General features: G+C 39.5%; 3 protein-coding genes across 3 annotated transcripts; all 3 read left to right on the top strand.

The window, feature by feature from the left end:
* Positions 1-1,231: 1,231 nt before the first annotated feature.
* Positions 1,232-10,109, top strand: LOC138329264 (protein FAM234B-like). The gene is made up of 13 exons (XM_069276122.1): positions 1,232-1,295; positions 2,217-2,615; positions 3,099-3,233; positions 3,575-3,766; positions 4,452-4,594; positions 5,968-6,142; positions 6,589-6,733; positions 6,941-7,105; positions 7,296-7,389; positions 7,946-8,140; positions 8,484-8,736; positions 9,087-9,242; positions 9,531-10,109. The coding sequence occupies exons 1-13, from the start codon at positions 1,289-1,291 to the stop codon at positions 9,836-9,838; spliced, it is 2,367 nt and encodes a 788-aa protein (XP_069132223.1). The 5' UTR covers positions 1,232-1,288; the 3' UTR covers positions 9,839-10,109.
* A 1,601-nt stretch (positions 10,110-11,710) lies between these two features.
* On the top strand, positions 11,711-13,192 carry LOC138328959 (putative [ribosomal protein bS18]-alanine N-acetyltransferase). The gene is made up of 3 exons (XM_069275667.1): positions 11,711-11,832; positions 12,197-12,372; positions 12,813-13,192. The coding sequence occupies exons 1-3, from the start codon at positions 11,747-11,749 to the stop codon at positions 13,190-13,192; spliced, it is 642 nt and encodes a 213-aa protein (XP_069131768.1). The 5' UTR covers positions 11,711-11,746.
* Positions 13,193-13,914: 722 nt separating this feature from the next.
* On the top strand, positions 13,915-15,852 carry LOC138328766 (holothin acyltransferase-like). Its single transcript, XM_069275509.1, has 3 exons — positions 13,915-14,036; positions 14,401-14,576; positions 15,017-15,852. The coding sequence occupies exons 1-3, from the start codon at positions 13,951-13,953 to the stop codon at positions 15,721-15,723; spliced, it is 969 nt and encodes a 322-aa protein (XP_069131610.1). The 5' UTR covers positions 13,915-13,950; the 3' UTR covers positions 15,724-15,852.
* Positions 15,853-17,102: the final 1,250 nt, after the last annotated feature.

The raw sequence follows: 17,102 nt of genomic DNA, 5'->3' as shown, positions 1-17,102 counted from the left end.
TGTACGAGTTACCTCCCTTACAAAGGCGCACGTACACTTTCCTGACGCTAGGCTTTTTATGTGCATACATACACGGCCGATTTTAATTGATATAAGGAGATCAGTTATATATTTTCACTTCATTCGTACCGCTTCAAAAGAATCCAATATAAGATTCTAGTCTAGGCACTTCTATTCAATTAACACTTATTTCCAACTCCGCGTTTTGAGAAAGATGGAAAATTTTATAAAGGCGTACATAGTATATACACAGTACTACACATTTACGTATAGGCCTTTATACGTAAAATTAAGACAATATTATCGATTTTCTCAAAATAGCAAAATAAAAAAATCGAGCTATACAAAGGGACGTACGGGTCGGAATTATTCATTTGCTGTCACGCAGAAAGACGAAATATATACATGTATATATAATTAGATATACATATTCCTTGTGTGGATGGCGTTTTATTTTTGGGAAGTCTATAATGTTACAATACAAGACACGTCAATAAAGAAAGATCTCTATCGAAATATGTTAACACATTTTGATAACTATTATCAAACCTAATACAAATTTTTCTACCTCTGCGTACTCAATTCTATAAATAATAAATATAAATAGTCTTGTGTGCAAATTACGTGAAGTGATATGCCATATATCATCCTCGATATCCCAGGGGTTCCGATCATTTACGATCTCTACACCCCTGGACTATCTCATAGTAAAACTGGAGGCAACAGAATAGAACAGGTAACTCAGTCATTTGATGTACATCAAAAGAGCCGTATAACGGTACACTGTGGTTGACTCTGTGGCTTTGATGTTAGGCGTCGCTCTCTCTGTAGTCTTCAAATGAAATATTTGCTAGCCCGTGATTGGTCAAATGTTTTCCGCTGAGCTGCCTTCAAGTAGAGATCGTAAGTGATCGGAAGCCCTGGAGTATCGAGGATGGCCATATATAGAAAGTATAGAAACCAACCTTCTATAAAGATGTGTTGTTCATAGAAAAAGTTTTAAAATATAGAAAAATGTTTAAGTATATCCAATTACAACTGTAATAATAGAAAAAATAGAATCAAAGCTGACGACCGTATTTCCATAAAAATGAAAACAAATTTAATCAATTAACAATGAGAATTAAGATATCTTTAGATGTTCATTGGTCAAGAATTTTGGACTTGACCACAAGTCTTTGTTATCTTGGTACTTACCATAAGTACACATAGCCTTATCAGAACCGTTCTGATAGAGGACGGTCAAGAGTGTCCATTCTATATTCCGGAGCCCGCTCCAAAACACGTCATGCCAGGTAAGTTCACGTTCTTGTGGATTTTTTCCTTTTTTTTTCTCCGTGTAAGAAAAGTTGACGAAAAGATGCAGTATTTTTATATGAGTACACATTTATTTAGAAAGGAAAAGTATTCATATCTTTTGAGTATCCCGGTAAGGTTGTATCACTATTACGTAAAGGTTATATAAATTGATAAACTTGAACAACTTGTTGACTGATACTTTAATTCAGTAGTGCACATGTTTTTACATTTATACTCCCTTAGAGAAGAACTTTGGACAATGACGGGTACGATTGGCGAACAGTTTTTGTTAGGACTATGACACAATATTTGTTTGAATGTATTAATTCAAATTCAACCACACGATTTGATGGCAACTTAAAATGCTCATTATAAGATCTTAATTGTGGCTTTAAATTTTCCTGATTTATAACAATGGACTAATAGAAATCGAAGCGTATCATTTTGTTTGTAAGTGGTTGTAGATAAGTTAGCAAGTTTTATTTAAGAAATAAGTTTACTAACTGATAAAATTATTCAATCAAAGATCATATCTTGAAAATCAAGTTAACTGACAGTAAGTATAGAACAACGTGTACATGTTTGATACGTATATGTTCTACGGGACCCAAGCTCTACAATTAATATAAGATTTAATCTACATGTATTTGGATGTATCCTGACTACTAGAACATGTTCATACCTTTTAGATAAGTGTAAACAAACAAAACAGCGGTAAAAACAACATTCCCTAAATTTAAGCCACATAATCATACCTCTAATACTTGTAATACATAATACATGTTGGATTATTCTATGGTTCCTGTGACGGACTTTATATACAAATATGTTCATCGTATTTCAGTTGACAATTTAATAAAGACGGACATCAATAACATCGATTGAAACGTAATTTATTTCTATTTTTAACATAACAGGTAAAAAAGGTGCAGATTATAACCACCTCCTACCTTTTGGCAGTGAAAGTGAGGACGATGATTTTGACGAGAAGAAAACCCTTGTGATTAACCAAACATCTGTACCGGAAGTCAGTATTCATGACACCAAGCAATCGTCGCCAAAACTGAGAAACGGAAACGGCTACACTTTCAGTAGCTCGCGTAAAAGTTCCTCCTCCAAAGAGATATGCTGTTCCCCCACGACCGTCGCGACAGTGTTCGCCCTAATGCTGCTCTCCGTGGGGGTGGGGTACATCGCCGGCTTCTTTACTCCCCTGTCTTCGTTACCATGGATACAGAACCAAGAACAATCGTCAGAGTCAGAACACAAAGTACATAAACGAACAGCGGACTGGAGAACAAAATTATCCGATTATGGTAAGACTTTCACTTAATAAATCACTCTATATGATAAAAGGTAAAAAGAAATTTTGCGAATGTATTTCGTTGCAAATTAAGGCATAGCAAACGGATTAGACATTTACGTTATTACTACTTATATACATAGTAATGCTGTACGAAACACTTTAAAACGGTAGAGAATGTTACTTGAACTGCGGTAAAACTATAAATGATTTACTGGAACCAAAAAAATAACATCTCGTCCATTTGAACCTCGGGGAAACCACTGCCTTAAAACCATTCGAATCATTGGTTGTCCTGTATGAAAAAAAATATGTACGTATTTAAAAAAACAAAACCGAATCAATCAAACATTCACGAATGGAAAAAAAACCCAGAATTATATATAAAAAATAGATAAATAAAATCAGAATTATCAAAATAGAATTACCAATACAAACATACAGGACTCATGTGTTTAGAATGTTGAACTGTTGTACTTGTGTCCCTGCTGTGTAGGTACCGAGTCATGTATCCGGCTTGTGGACGCTGATGGGGACGGAATACTGGACGTCATATCCGGTATAGCAGTCGGAAAGGACGTTAGCATGATGATCGTCGAGTCCAGCATGGCCAATTTCTGTCGAAATCTAGGTAGAATCTGTCACTTATACTCATCATCTAAATAACTACATGTTAAACTGATCAAACATCGTTTTTAGATTTAGCATTACAAATACAATAGCGCCATTTCACGGTTCATCATTTTTTTTTGTAAACGGAAAACAACTCTTCCTAATTCTATATGCGTATTTGGGTGTAGGCGTTAAAAGACAGAAGGTTGAATCTCAAACCAACTTGGTACTCTCGAGTGCTGTAAGAATTTGCCATCTTATCATCATTTCAACTCAATATTAGTTGTCGATGGACCGTAAACACAAACAAACAAATGTAAGAATCATTTATTCCTAAATATGAATAATATATTGTTCCAGGTATGAAGGAGCCATGTGCTGGGGGCGTTGTCGCATTTAGAGGCTACGATGGCAAGTTGCTATGGAAGGTGGACGCTTACTCCGAGGTGTTCGGACTGAACTGTCATTCCGTGGACGCCAATCTGGACGGTACTCCGGACTGTATAGCCACGGGAAGACTCGGGACAATAATGGCTATCGACGTCACTAAAGGTGAGACATGTGTGGAGCAACTTAATCGTGTTATGTGGCATACTTTATAAAGAACATCTTGAGAAATTCAATTGTTTCTCAAGGGAATGCAATGCTTTGGAAGAGCAGATTTAAGAAGATCCAGTTTGAGAAAATGACCTTAATCAGATCACGTTTTAGGAAGAACAATTTTGACCCGATCGTATTTTAGGAAAGGAAGACTTTGGTTAGGTTCATTTTTACCAGAGTGCATTTTTGAAAATCTTATTATACAGTCATTTGTCTTTGGTTTTGGCACTACTTCGCTTCATCCCTCATTTCTAAGACCACGTCATAGATATGTAAAATAATGTGTTTTAGTTCGTCCTAAAGTAAACGCATTACCTATGATGTTCAGGTAACATATACTGAACCCATGGATCTGAGAACTAGCTACAGTTTATATCTATATACCCATAATACGCCTAAAAATGGTCTTAGGGCACTCTGGTGGGTCCATGATTATATAATCTAATACTAATTCTCAGACCCCAGTGGATTAAGTAACGGGCAGCAATGTATTGCATTATGCAAACATTTCCATTGAAAAAATGTATTGTGAAGTTGGTGCTAGGTGATGTTTCAGAAATGGTCTTAACCACAATGAAGACAAAAGATGCCACACACAATCTGCTAAAATATCAAAACCCCGTCTTTTATAAACCAGGCACTGTGATATGGAGGGAGAGCTCAACGTGGGTAAATAGGGGCTGGAACATCTATAGTATAGCTGTAATACCTGACATGGACGACGACCAGGTCAACGACATCGTTATCACTCACGGCGGTGACCCGACAGTCCCTGCTGAGGTAAGTCTTCTGGACACAACTGGTCATCACTCACGGTGGCGACCCGACAGTTCCGGCTGAGGTAAGTCTGCTGGACTCAACAGGTCATCAGTCACGGCGGTGATCCTACAGTCCCGGCTGAGGTAAGTCTTCTGGACACAACTGGTCATCACTCACATCAGCGACCCGACAGCCCCGGCTGAGGTAAGTCTGCTGGACACAATAGGTCATCAGTCACGGCGATGATCCTACAGTCCCGGCTGAGGTAAGTCTTCTGGACACAACTGGTCATCACTCACATCAGCGACCCGACAGCCCCGGCTGAGGTAAGTCTGCTGGACACAATAGGTCATCAGTCACGGCGATGATCCGACAGTCCCGGCTGAGGTAAGTCTTCTGGACACAACTGGTCATCACTCATGGCGGTGACCATACAGTCCCGGCTGAGGTAAGTCTTCTGGACACATCTGGTCATCACTCACGTCCGCGACCCGACAGTCCCGGCTGAGGTAAGTCTTCTGGACACAACTGGTCATCACTTACGACGGTGATCCGACTGTCCTGCTGTGGTAAGTCTGCTGGACTCAACTGGTCATTAGTCACGGCGATGATCCGACAGTCCCGGCTGAGGTAAGCCTTCTGGACACAACTGGTCATCACTCACGGCGGTGATCCGACTGTCCCTGCTGAGGTAAGTCTTCTGGACACAATTGGTCATCACTCACGGCGGAGATCCGACTGTCCTGCTGTGGTAAGTCTGCTGGACTCAACTGGTCATTAGTCACGGCGATGATCCGACAGTCCCGGCTGAGGTAAGCCTTCTGGACACAACTGGTCATCACTCATGGCGGTGACCATACAGTCCCTGCTGAGGTAAGTCTTCTGGACACAAATGGTCATCACTCACGGCGGTCACCCGACAGTCCCGGTTGAGGTGAGTCTTCTGGACACAACTGGTCATCACTCATGGCGGTGACCATACAGTCCCTGCTGAGGTGAGTCTTCTGGACACAATTAGTCATCACTCACGGCGGTGATCCGACAGTCCCTGCTGAGGTAAGTCTTCTGGACACAACTGGTCACCACCTGATGTGGACAATCATTGAGAAGCCTTCTAAACTCATAGATGGTCAAGGAGCCTTTTGCGTATTTCCCTGTCCCTCAGTTATATTCCATTCCGCTTTAGTTGTATACTGGAAAGAGTTATATTCCATTCCTCTTTAGTTATACACTGGGAAGAGTTATATTTCATTCCTCTTTAGTTACTGGGAAGGTTTTGTCTTTGTATTGCGTACATCTTTATGATTATTGTACTGAAGAATAAAAATATATGATTTCGATGAACAATCTTATTGGAATGATGCAAAATCAACAATTATTATTGTGGCCCTAAGATTCACAAGAGGAATGCGGGCTGGTTGATGATGATTTCGGGACGGACTGGATTGCCAATTGGTACTCACCTAGAAATGCCAGAAGACAAAGAGGTGTACATCTCGCCGGTACTTCATGAGAGACGGGACGGTTCGCAGTACATCCTGTACGGTAGTGGAGGCGAAACTGTCGGAGGTACGGCCATGTTACATTAGTAGTCCCAGGTGGTACCTGTTGAATGCTTCTCAGAACAATATGCAATAGAGTTTTCTTGGTCGTGACTATTCAGAAAGTTCAAACATTTGCTATGCCATATCTATGTTGAATAATGTTACTGCTGAATATGTTGTTGCAATCCAAAATAGCATTGTGTCGTCATAGTTTCAACTTCTTCCTTGTCAGTTTGTGTCTCTAGACATGAATGGACAAGGGTCAATGGGTATCATAATTTCCTAACTAAGATAAACAATGTGAAAGTCTTCCTTTCCTTTATTCTGATAATACATGTATCTGATATAATCAAATTAAGTGCCCGGCATTTGTCCATGCTGTTTTTGCGAAGGTTGTAAAGGAATATTGACATGGAAACGCTCTTTATTGGTACTAGGCACATATTGAGTGCATTTCATCTTTATGTTTAGGGCTGTTCCTGGCAATCTCTCTTCCTGACTTTTACCGACACCTGATGGGGCTCCCAAAGGAAACTCTGGTCCGAAATACACGTGGGGCTTACGACCAATGGGGTTTTAGAACACCCAGCGAAAAGGGAGAGATTGAGTTGTTCAGGTATGTGTGGAATTGGTTAATTTTATTTTGTTGAACGTGCAAGTAGCTTTTTCTAGAATTAACTGAATTGCAAATTTAGACGCGGATAAACATTGTCGTAGCGTCATTGTATTATTGAAATACCTTAAAAATGAAAGGCTGATTTGACGGAAGGATTTTCAATATGTTAATATATAAATTATTATTGTTGATCACATTACAATCCAGGAGTGACGAGAAAGGAGTAATGGTTCCTCCCGTTCTGGTTGACGTCAACAAAGATGGCGTCAAGGATATCCTAATGACAGGGTTTGATGGTACCATGGCTTTGTATAACGGGGAAGACTTACAGGTGATGTGGAAGGTCAAGTTCGAGGAGCGAGAATCGTATAGGTACAAGTTCATAATGACATTACAACATCGAAATGATGGAACCCTGTAAAGGAACATTCAAGAAGACTTTATATCCAATTTGTTACTGTTGACTCAAATAGTATTTGTCAACTTTGGATTGCGCAATATGTTAATTTTCTCTCCAATTAACTTACTACTCTTTAATGATTATCAATATTTTTCTTCCCAGTTCTCCCGCTCCTGGATATTTTAACGACGATGACGTCATTGACTTTATGATGCACTGGAGTAAAGGTGCATGGCCATTTTACAACGCGACAGACGTAAGTCTATTACTTTATCAAGACTTTCTTCTTCTTCTTCTTCTTCTTCTTCGGAAAGAAAGAAAGAAAAGAGCCAACAGCTGTGACCAAGGGATATTTGGAACATAATATGCAACAGAAAAATGTGAATAATGAAGAAAAGAGGATCGCAAAAATAACACCTCACAAAAATGAATACGTTTACGTTATGTGGCCCCCAATAAGCCGGACATATTTTGTCGTTCTGTATTGACTCAAAGTCCTATGGAGGATGTAAGGGCAAAACATTTTGGACTAGTGGTCGATATGTTGTTATTTTCAGGTCCTATTTAATATGGATTTTCTTCTTCGTGAAATAGCACCGATAACCGTTTCCCCATGTTACTCCGAATTTGCACATTACAGAGTTATCTGCACTTGCGGGAAGGTATTGATTGTGTGTTTGGGAGCGTAACGTCATACGTTTCGGAAAAATCGACGTGAATTGCGCTCACAAAATAATGGCGTAACAATCGATACCTGCCCGCAAGGGAGCTAACTCTGTAATATGCAAAGACGGTGCCATTTTATGTTGTAGGACGTAGTGATTGACGGGAAGGACGGAACAGTCCTGTGGAATATGACCTCGGGTAGATACGATGTCTCCTCTGACATAACAGTGCAGACGTCGGCCCCGAACAGGGACGTGTTCCTGTATAAGGTACAGGGCCGCAACGGTGAAGATCCGCTACATGCAGGTGCCTACCACGGGGCCACGGGCGTCCAAAGAGTGGTGAGTGAGACTGTGCTAAAATACTAACCTGAAATCATAACAGCTGCATGACTTTGACCCGGGAATCTGATGGTCAAAATGGAGTCAATATGTCAATGCAAATCCAGTTATCAGCTATGCAGTATCCTTGTATACCCCACCATCAATCAATTAAATAGTGAACCATATGAATCGAAATCCTTTTACTTCCCTTGAATAGGAAGTACCAGTAATGATAGTTCTTGATCATCAGAATAAAAGTTAAGAAGTTATACATAAGGAAATCAGCCAAACACTTACCATTTCACCTGAACAATGAGTGTGTATACTAGTAATTAAGTATTTCTTTACACTTCGTTAACAGATCAATAGGCGCTCTTTGAGCGATGGCAAATCTGTCCTGGAAGAAACAGTCGTAGAGGAGTCAAATGCCGACCTAGAGGGCGTCCTCCTCGACAGTGGTCACTTCCGGTCAAAGAGGCGCGTGATTGACAAGGATTACGTAGAATGCCAATCAGACCAGACTGTGTTCCTGGCGGAATTGTTCGCGCTGGACAGGACAACTATGAAGGCACCAATCAAACTTTGGGAACGAGGCTCGGAAAAATTCTACTACAGTAAGATTATTTCATCGTGAAGGTATTTTAACACATAATTGATTGATTGGTTTGTTGGTTGATTATTAACAGCTAAGGTCATTTAAGGTCGTCTTCCCGCGGTTACAGAGCAACACAACCGATCGGTTTCAGGATACTGTATGACAACACGCAAACCAGTCGTATAAAAGGACAATTGTTTCAAGTATATATATTATGGAACATTACCATGACATTCTGGGCTAGCACGTTCATAATAAATCAACGTGTCTCTACAATTCATAATATACTAATTGTGAAAAAGTAATTAGCCTTAATTTCAGATAATGTGATACATATACTTAACAAAATCTCATTTTTCCTTGTAACAGAAATGTCCGGAGCTGACCAGGAGTTGGTCGAGCAAGTAAAGAAAATATACGGCGAGAATCATACAATGACTGAAAACGAAGTTCCATGGTCACGTGGCAAAAGGCAATCTAATAAACCTTTCTGTATCGTCAAGCAACCTGACGAACGGACAACGGGTAATTATATGATCCCGAATATTTATAATCAAGAATGCACGGACCTGACAATTGGCTATGCTAATGGTCAGATAACATGCATCAGACCTATCCCATCAAATCTATATCTATCTATATATACGTAGAACATTTCCACACCTTTTTCGGGATCGCTATTATATTCTCTCTATGGGTTTGACCCGAACATTAATTTACATACAAACAATTTATGTTAGAAACATAATTTGTTATTTATTATGAAAATAAGATTTTAACGTCATTTCCTCTAACTCCTTTATCTCGTTTCAGGCGCCATAGGCGATGTAGATGGTGACGGGAAGTTGGACCTAATCGTGAATGTCGTGAGTGTAGGAATACTCCGAGACCAGTACGCACATTTCATCAAAATGAAATTCGACACCGACATCTACAAAGTTAACCTCGAGGAGGCGTTAGGACGGCACCTCTACACCCCCATCAACGCAACAATCCATAAACGCATGCGCAACGTGCTCAACGAAAACAAGATCACTTCTTTAAAGTTTCTTCCCGCGCACAAACAAACCTGGGCAGGCTATATGGGGTCGACAGGGGACAGTGCCTTTCACGGAGTGTGAATTATCATTAATTGACTTGGATAATTCAGTTAGAACTAACAACCCCATGTCTGGCGTACCATTAGCTACTGCTGTAGTGGAAAAGATATCACCTTCTGACTGACAGAAGGTGATATCTTTTCCGCTACAACAGTAGCTAGCTATAGCGTACCATACATTGTAAGTCTTTGTAGAATATGTGTGATGGACAATTTGAAATTATGTATCAAGTTCACCATGTTTTATTTATTTGGCTTCACTTGGTTGATATTTACTGTAATAAAAGAATGAATAAATGTTTTATTTATTTGGCTTCACTTGGTTGATATTTACTGTAATAAAAGAATGAATAAATGTCTTTATATTATATGGACTTCGTTGACTTTTTATCACTTGCGTCTCAATAAAGTTGGTATTGACATACTATATATACGTGCCCGACTTTTTGTCAATATTTACAACCAATAGATGTCAGATTAGTTTTATTGGTTTAAAGTCATGTTAACAGCCAGTGTCATTTAAGGTCGTCCCAAATTTAGGCGGCAGAGAAAGCTAAAGTACTAGTACCAGGAGAAAACTACCAATCTTGATATTGCCTCATTTGGGACCTGGACCTTGGGGATCTTAGAATTACAGTTTATATAAATATGCAACCACACATAGTGTCCATAGACTGTATTCCGGATCTAGATCAAAGTCAGGGTGAAAAGCTCCGTCAATCGTGTTTCGAAAACTGATGATGGCACAAACCATAGATACGAAATTTTACCTTTGACTGATCCTTGATGAAACGGAACATATTGCTCTTCCAGGGCTGAACATATGGTTATGTCTTCCTAGTACTATTTCATATGTTATGTTTAATCGTTTTAACTTCGGATTATGATGACCTCCTTATGTCAATTCGCTCTATTCCGTTGCAATCCGTTTATACATATCATCCCTATCCATTACGGCACACGTCTAGTGGATAATTAAGTATCTAACTGATAAATGTTTACAGTTTCGAACTATATATACAGACAGCGTGTAAAAAGCAATATATTGTACATGTATATTGAAAGTGTTAAGAAAAATATTAAGAAGTATCATAATTCTGAAAGGTTCTACTCCTTGTACATTTGCAAACTAAATGTGTTTAATACTAAGTAGGGTTTATTATCAAATCTGGCTAAAGATCAATAATTTGTGATTATAAATACAATGTACTACTATTTACAGAGAGAAATTTTATACAAATACATTGTAGATACACTACAAATGTAATCCAGTATTTTCATTACAAAAATGTAGCATTAAAAAATTAAAAAATGTTTACTAGTAACTGAAACCAAGGCATTCAAAATATACTAAATAATATAAGTAAGAAAGTGAGAGTGAATGAGATATTTTTGTATTTGTCTTTGCATATTGTGAAAAAAGCTAATGAAAATGTGTTTCAAGTGTAAAAAAATGTTTGCAGTTTAATTTGGTCCATAAAGGAGCCTTGAACAGTATCATCCTCGATACTCCAGGGGTTACGATCACATATGATCTCGACATAGTTATGGTAACCCCTGGAGTATCGAGGATGGAACAGTATATATAGACATAGACTAATGCATGTCTACGTGCATTTAACAAAATCCCCAGAATTTGATGAACCCCAGCTGTCCCGTGGGTTTCCTTTATAAGACTACCACGGCCCTACTGATAACATAAAGCTGCTTATAGACTGGTCAACACGTTGTCCTGAGAACTGGACACATGGTCCGAAGTATGGACAGTAGGTATTAACTAAATGAACTTAGAGTGGCGTGGTATGGATTCTCTACAGTGCCTCATTAAATCAAGGATATTATACGTACACGGACAGTTCCACGGTACGGTCACTGCACGGACACGAACACGTACGCGAACGCACGGACAATAACACGTCACGGCTGTACTATGTTAAAGTGTCTCTTCTCGCAGTGTGTCCGGACGTCTGTTAAGGCGGCATCATGCGGTCCAAAATGGCTCTCAACGGATACAAGGTAATATGAAATCACTAAAACAAACTTCGTCTATACCAGCTTATATAATTTACAGTAATTGACCAGTAATTAAGTCTAAAAATAAACCAACCGTCGCTCAAATAACGTCACTTTTGAAAAAGTTGGATGGCGGGAAATACACGTACAAATGTATTTTGTAATGGCAATATGGAACGGTTCGGTTTTAACTTATCGAACATGGGTTAAATCAAGAAGAAATGGTGAATTTTTGTACATGCTATGCAAGATGAGATTACTTTACAAATCGGCTATATATGAGGTCGGCATCCGAAACTTCGACAGTCCAAAGCAGTCACTTCTGGCACTTATGCATTATGATCTAACCACCATTGTTGTTACACAGAGAAGAAACTAAGATGAATTACGAGGTGAGGCCAATGAGGAGAAGCGATATCCCGCCTCTGTACGAACTACTCCGCGCCAACCAGTGGAATATGGAGAAGAGCTACCTCGAGTGTGTGTTTAATACAGATCCTACAGGACTCGTGGTAGTGGCTAAGGACGACGGCGAAATTATAGGCAAGTATAGCTTCTTTATTTTATTAGTACTTACTAGCTGCTGATAAACGGAATAGGTAGCATTAATAAAATCAAGAAAATACTTACCCATCAATTTGCAGCCATCTTTTCTACCATCTGCAGATTACTCTATCCATCCGCAACGTATTTATACAAATCACACATCATTTTTTCAACGGCCACCATGTTATATAACATGTATCAGCGTGATAAAGTAATGTTGGTGATTATTCTGTCGTTCTCTAAATTGTCTACTTGAATATTGGTTTTCGATGGACAGCGTTCATTGGCTCCAACACAATAGAATGGCAGAATAATTTGGACCATGTCAGTGAAAGTCATTTTCTTTTCCTGGCGACGATGATCTATTGACGATGCCGATGACAGTGGTGGTGGTGACTTAAGATATCTTGCTAAATCGTGTAACCGTTCTTTTACAGGCCATAATGGAATCCTCGTCCATAGTCCGGATTTCGCCTCGTCCGGGATGAACATCGTTAAGGAGGAGTACCGGTCACTCGGGGTCGGCAGGGAGATGTTCAGTAAAGTTATGGATATCATGGCGGATAGGAATGTCGGGGGAACATCGCTGTCAAATCGAATCTCATTCTACGCTCAATTTGGGTGGACCATCAAGTCATATACTTTCCATTATAATCAAGGGCCGGTTAATCCGGATTTTGTCAGAAACTGTCCGGATGCGGACTGTGAAATCGAGCCAAGTGAAAATGTCAACTTTGATGACGTCATAGCTTATGACGCCGAAATTCACACAATACCCCGGCCTGTTTATATCAGTAATTGTACATTTGCAAACTAAATGTGTTTAATACGTAGGGTTTATTATCAAATCTGCTAAAGACAATAATTTGTGATTATAAATACAATTTTTACAGAGAGAGAAATTTGTAGATAGGCACTACAAATGTAATCCAGTATTTTCATTACAAAAATGTAGCATTTCTGAAAAAAATGTTTACTAGTACAAACAAGGCATTCAAAATATACTAAATCCACTGTAAGAAAGTGCAGAGTGACAATACGTTTTGTCTTTGCATATTTGAAAAAAGCTAATTGAAAATGTGTTTCAAGTGTAAAAAAATGTTTGCAGTTTAATTTGGTCCATAAAGGAGCCTTGAACAGTATCATCCTCGATACTCCAGGGGTTACGATCACATATGATCTCGACATAGTTATGGTAACCCCTGGAGTATCGAGGATGGAACAGTATATATAGACATAGACTAATGCATGTCTACGTGCATTTAACAAAATCCCCAGAATTTGATGAACCCCAGCTGTCCCGTGGGTTTCCTTTATAAGACTACCACGGCCCTACTGATAACATAAAGCTGCTTATAGACTGGTCAACACGTTGTCCTGAGAACTGGACACATGGTCCGAAGTATGGACAGTAGGTATTAACTAAATGAACTTAGAGTGGCGTGGTATGGATTCTCTACAGTGCCTCATTAAATCAAGGATATTATACGTACACGGACAGTTCCACGGTACGGTCACTGCACGGACACGAACACGTACGCGAACGCACGGACAATAACACGTCACGGCTGTACTATGTTAAAGTGTCTCTTCTCGCAGTGTGTCCGGACGTCTGTTAAGGCGGCATCATGCGGTCCAAAATGGCTCTCAACGGATACAAGGTAATATGAAATCACTAAAACAAACTTCGTCTATACCAGCTTATATAATTTACAGTAATTGACCAGTAATTAAGTCTAAAAATAAACCAACCGTCGCTCAAATAACGTCACTTTTGAAAAAGTTGGATGGCGGGAAATACACGTACAAATGTATTTTGTAATGGCAATATGGAACGGTTCGGTTTTAACTTATCGAACATGGGTTAAATCAAGAAGAAATGGTGAATTTTTGTACATGCTATGCAAGATGAGATTACTTTACAAATCGGCTATATATGAGGTCGGCATCCGAAACTTCGACAGTCCAAAGCAGTCACTTCTGGCACTTATGCATTATGATCTAACCACCATTGTTGTTACACAGAGAAGAAACTAAGATGAATTACGAGGTGAGGCCAATGAGGAGAAGCGATATCCCGCCTCTGTACGAACTACTCCGCGCCAACCAGTGGAATATGGAGAAGAGCTACCTCGAGTGTGTGTTTAATACAGATCCTACAGGACTCGTGGTAGTGGCTAAGGACGACGGCGAAATTATAGGCAAGTATAGCTTCTTTATTTTATTAGTACTTACTAGCTGCTGATAAACGGAATAGGTAGCATTAATAAAATCAAGAAAATACTTACCCATCAATTTGCAGCCATCTTTTCTACCATCTGCAGATTACTCTATCCATCCGCAACGTATTTATACAAATCACACATCATTTTTTCAACGGCCACCATGTTATATAACATGTATCAGCGTGATAAAGTAATGTTGGTGATTATTCTGTCGTTCTCTAAATTGTCTACTTGAATATTGGTTTTCGATGGACAGCGTTCATTGGCTCCAACACAATAGAATGGCAGAATAATTTGGACCATGTCAGTGAAAGTCATTTTCTTTTCCTGGCGACGATGATCTATTGACGATGCCGATGACAGTGGTGGTGGTGACTTAAGATATCTTGCTAAATCGTGTAACCGTTCTTTTACAGGCCATAATGGAATCCTCGTCCATAGTCCGGATTTCGCCTCGTCCGGGATGAACATCGTTAAGGAGGAGTACCGGTCACTCGGGGTCGGCAGGGAGATGTTCAGTAAAGTTATGGATATCATGGCGGATAGGAATGTCGGGGGAACATCGCTGTCAAATCGAATCTCATTCTACGCTCAATTTGGGTGGACCATCAAGTCATATACTTTCCATTATAATCAAGGGCCGGTTAATCCGGATTTTGTCAGAAACTGTCCGGATGCGGACTGTGAAATCGAGCCAAGTGAAAATGTCAACTTTGATGACGTCATAGCTTATGACGCCGAAATTCACACAATACCCCGGCCTGTTTATATCAGTAATTGGGCCCAGAACGAGGCTGCAAAGACGTATGTGGCTTTTCGTGGAGGCCGAGTTTGTGGTTACGGCGTTCTGAAGACTGGTGACACAGGCCACAAACTCTATCCACTGTACGCAGACGACAATACGGTTGCCATGGCTTTGTTTTCAAAACTAGTCTCGCATATTCCACGTGGGAGCGATCTCATCTTCACCCAGCCAATAGAAAATGAGGAGGCTAACAGGATTGTGGCGGGAAACAATCTGACGACTTACTTGTCCATGACACGGTTATATAACAAGAGGAATGTTCCAGTGGACATCAAACGGGTTTATTCTGTGTCCACGACCGAATACGGCATCGTATAGGATATAGAGGGATTACTCGATAGCAGCACCAATACATGTAGACTGTATAGTGATTACCAAGGACCGATTAACTTATGGGTCTATATTCACATTTTTGTTTGTAGCTTCAATAAAACATTAATAAAACTACGTTTATGTTGTCATTTTTGTGAACCCCAGTTTTAGTGTTTCAAAACAAATACGCTTGGAAAACCTTTTCGAACCACACGGAAACAGGAGATTCCAAATCCAAGATGTCCGACAGTCTGTCATCTTGTTGATAGATCGGTTCCTAAACGCACATCTATGGTCCTTGGGAAAATAAGAAAAGCTGGAAACTCAACAGTCACATGACCATGACAAAAGGCATACATCTCACTTAAATATTTCAAATAAAACGATACAAACAGTGCATTATCAACATTCCGAAACATGAACCTGTCACTCGAAACAACCCAATTCTGTAAATTATCCCCCGCGAAACGCGTTTGCAGGGGATATTGTTTTGGTAGGGCTACGTTCGTCCGTCCGAGCTCCTTCTGTATACATCAGACAAGTGCCCTTGTTGTGCCCTTTGCCATTGCGGTCGACCTTCCATTTTAGGAAACTTAGTCAATAAAACCAATAATGCTGTATCCTTTTGTTTCCGGACTATAATCCCAACACCGTTTAACGCAGCCCCGTGAAACTTTCTGAATATATCGGACAAGTTCCCTAGTTGTGCCTACTTCCATTTTGAGAATTTTTTCCGTTACCGTGGAAACTTTGTCAAAATTACCAAATTACGGTTTCCTTATGTTTACGGGCTATTTACTCCAAAACAGTTCAATGCAGCTCCGTGAAACTTTTTGTATACATCAGACAAGTGCCCCAGTTGTGCCTTTTGCTTTTGTGGACCTTCCATTTTTGGAATGTTTTCCGTAACCATGGAAACTTAACAATAAGCTAAATCTTGCCAAGAAAATCTCGTGTTAGTTCGATAACCCGATTACATTTTCAATTTCAAAACCCCCTGCACATTGTATAAAAACCCAAATACACCAAGGTCAAAGTAGTAATTATTCTTTGTAAATTACAGTTACCTCCCTTGCGAATAGGTATGCAATGTGACCTCGTTACTTTTTCGCTTACTCTTGAAAAGTACGACGTCACAATCAATAACTATCCACAAGGCCAGATAACTCTGTAATCTGCAAATACAGAATACGTGTTTATAAAGCCCCTGATTTAACTACAGGTCAGTCACCTTATATGATGTTATTATAAAATAATTCACTATTTGCAACATGGCATTTCGCTTTCATCTGATCATGCATGAATGCACTTTTAAAAAATATCAGCAAGTGTAGATTCTGACATCAAAACTGGTACATCAGAAAAAGTTTTAAAGCCTACATGCA

Source organism: Argopecten irradians, chromosome 8 (assembly GCF_041381155.1).
Source record: "Argopecten irradians isolate NY chromosome 8, Ai_NY, whole genome shotgun sequence".
Classification (NCBI taxonomy): domain Eukaryota; kingdom Metazoa; phylum Mollusca; class Bivalvia; order Pectinida; family Pectinidae; genus Argopecten; species Argopecten irradians.
This window is presented reverse-complemented; position numbering and strand designations above follow the sequence as displayed.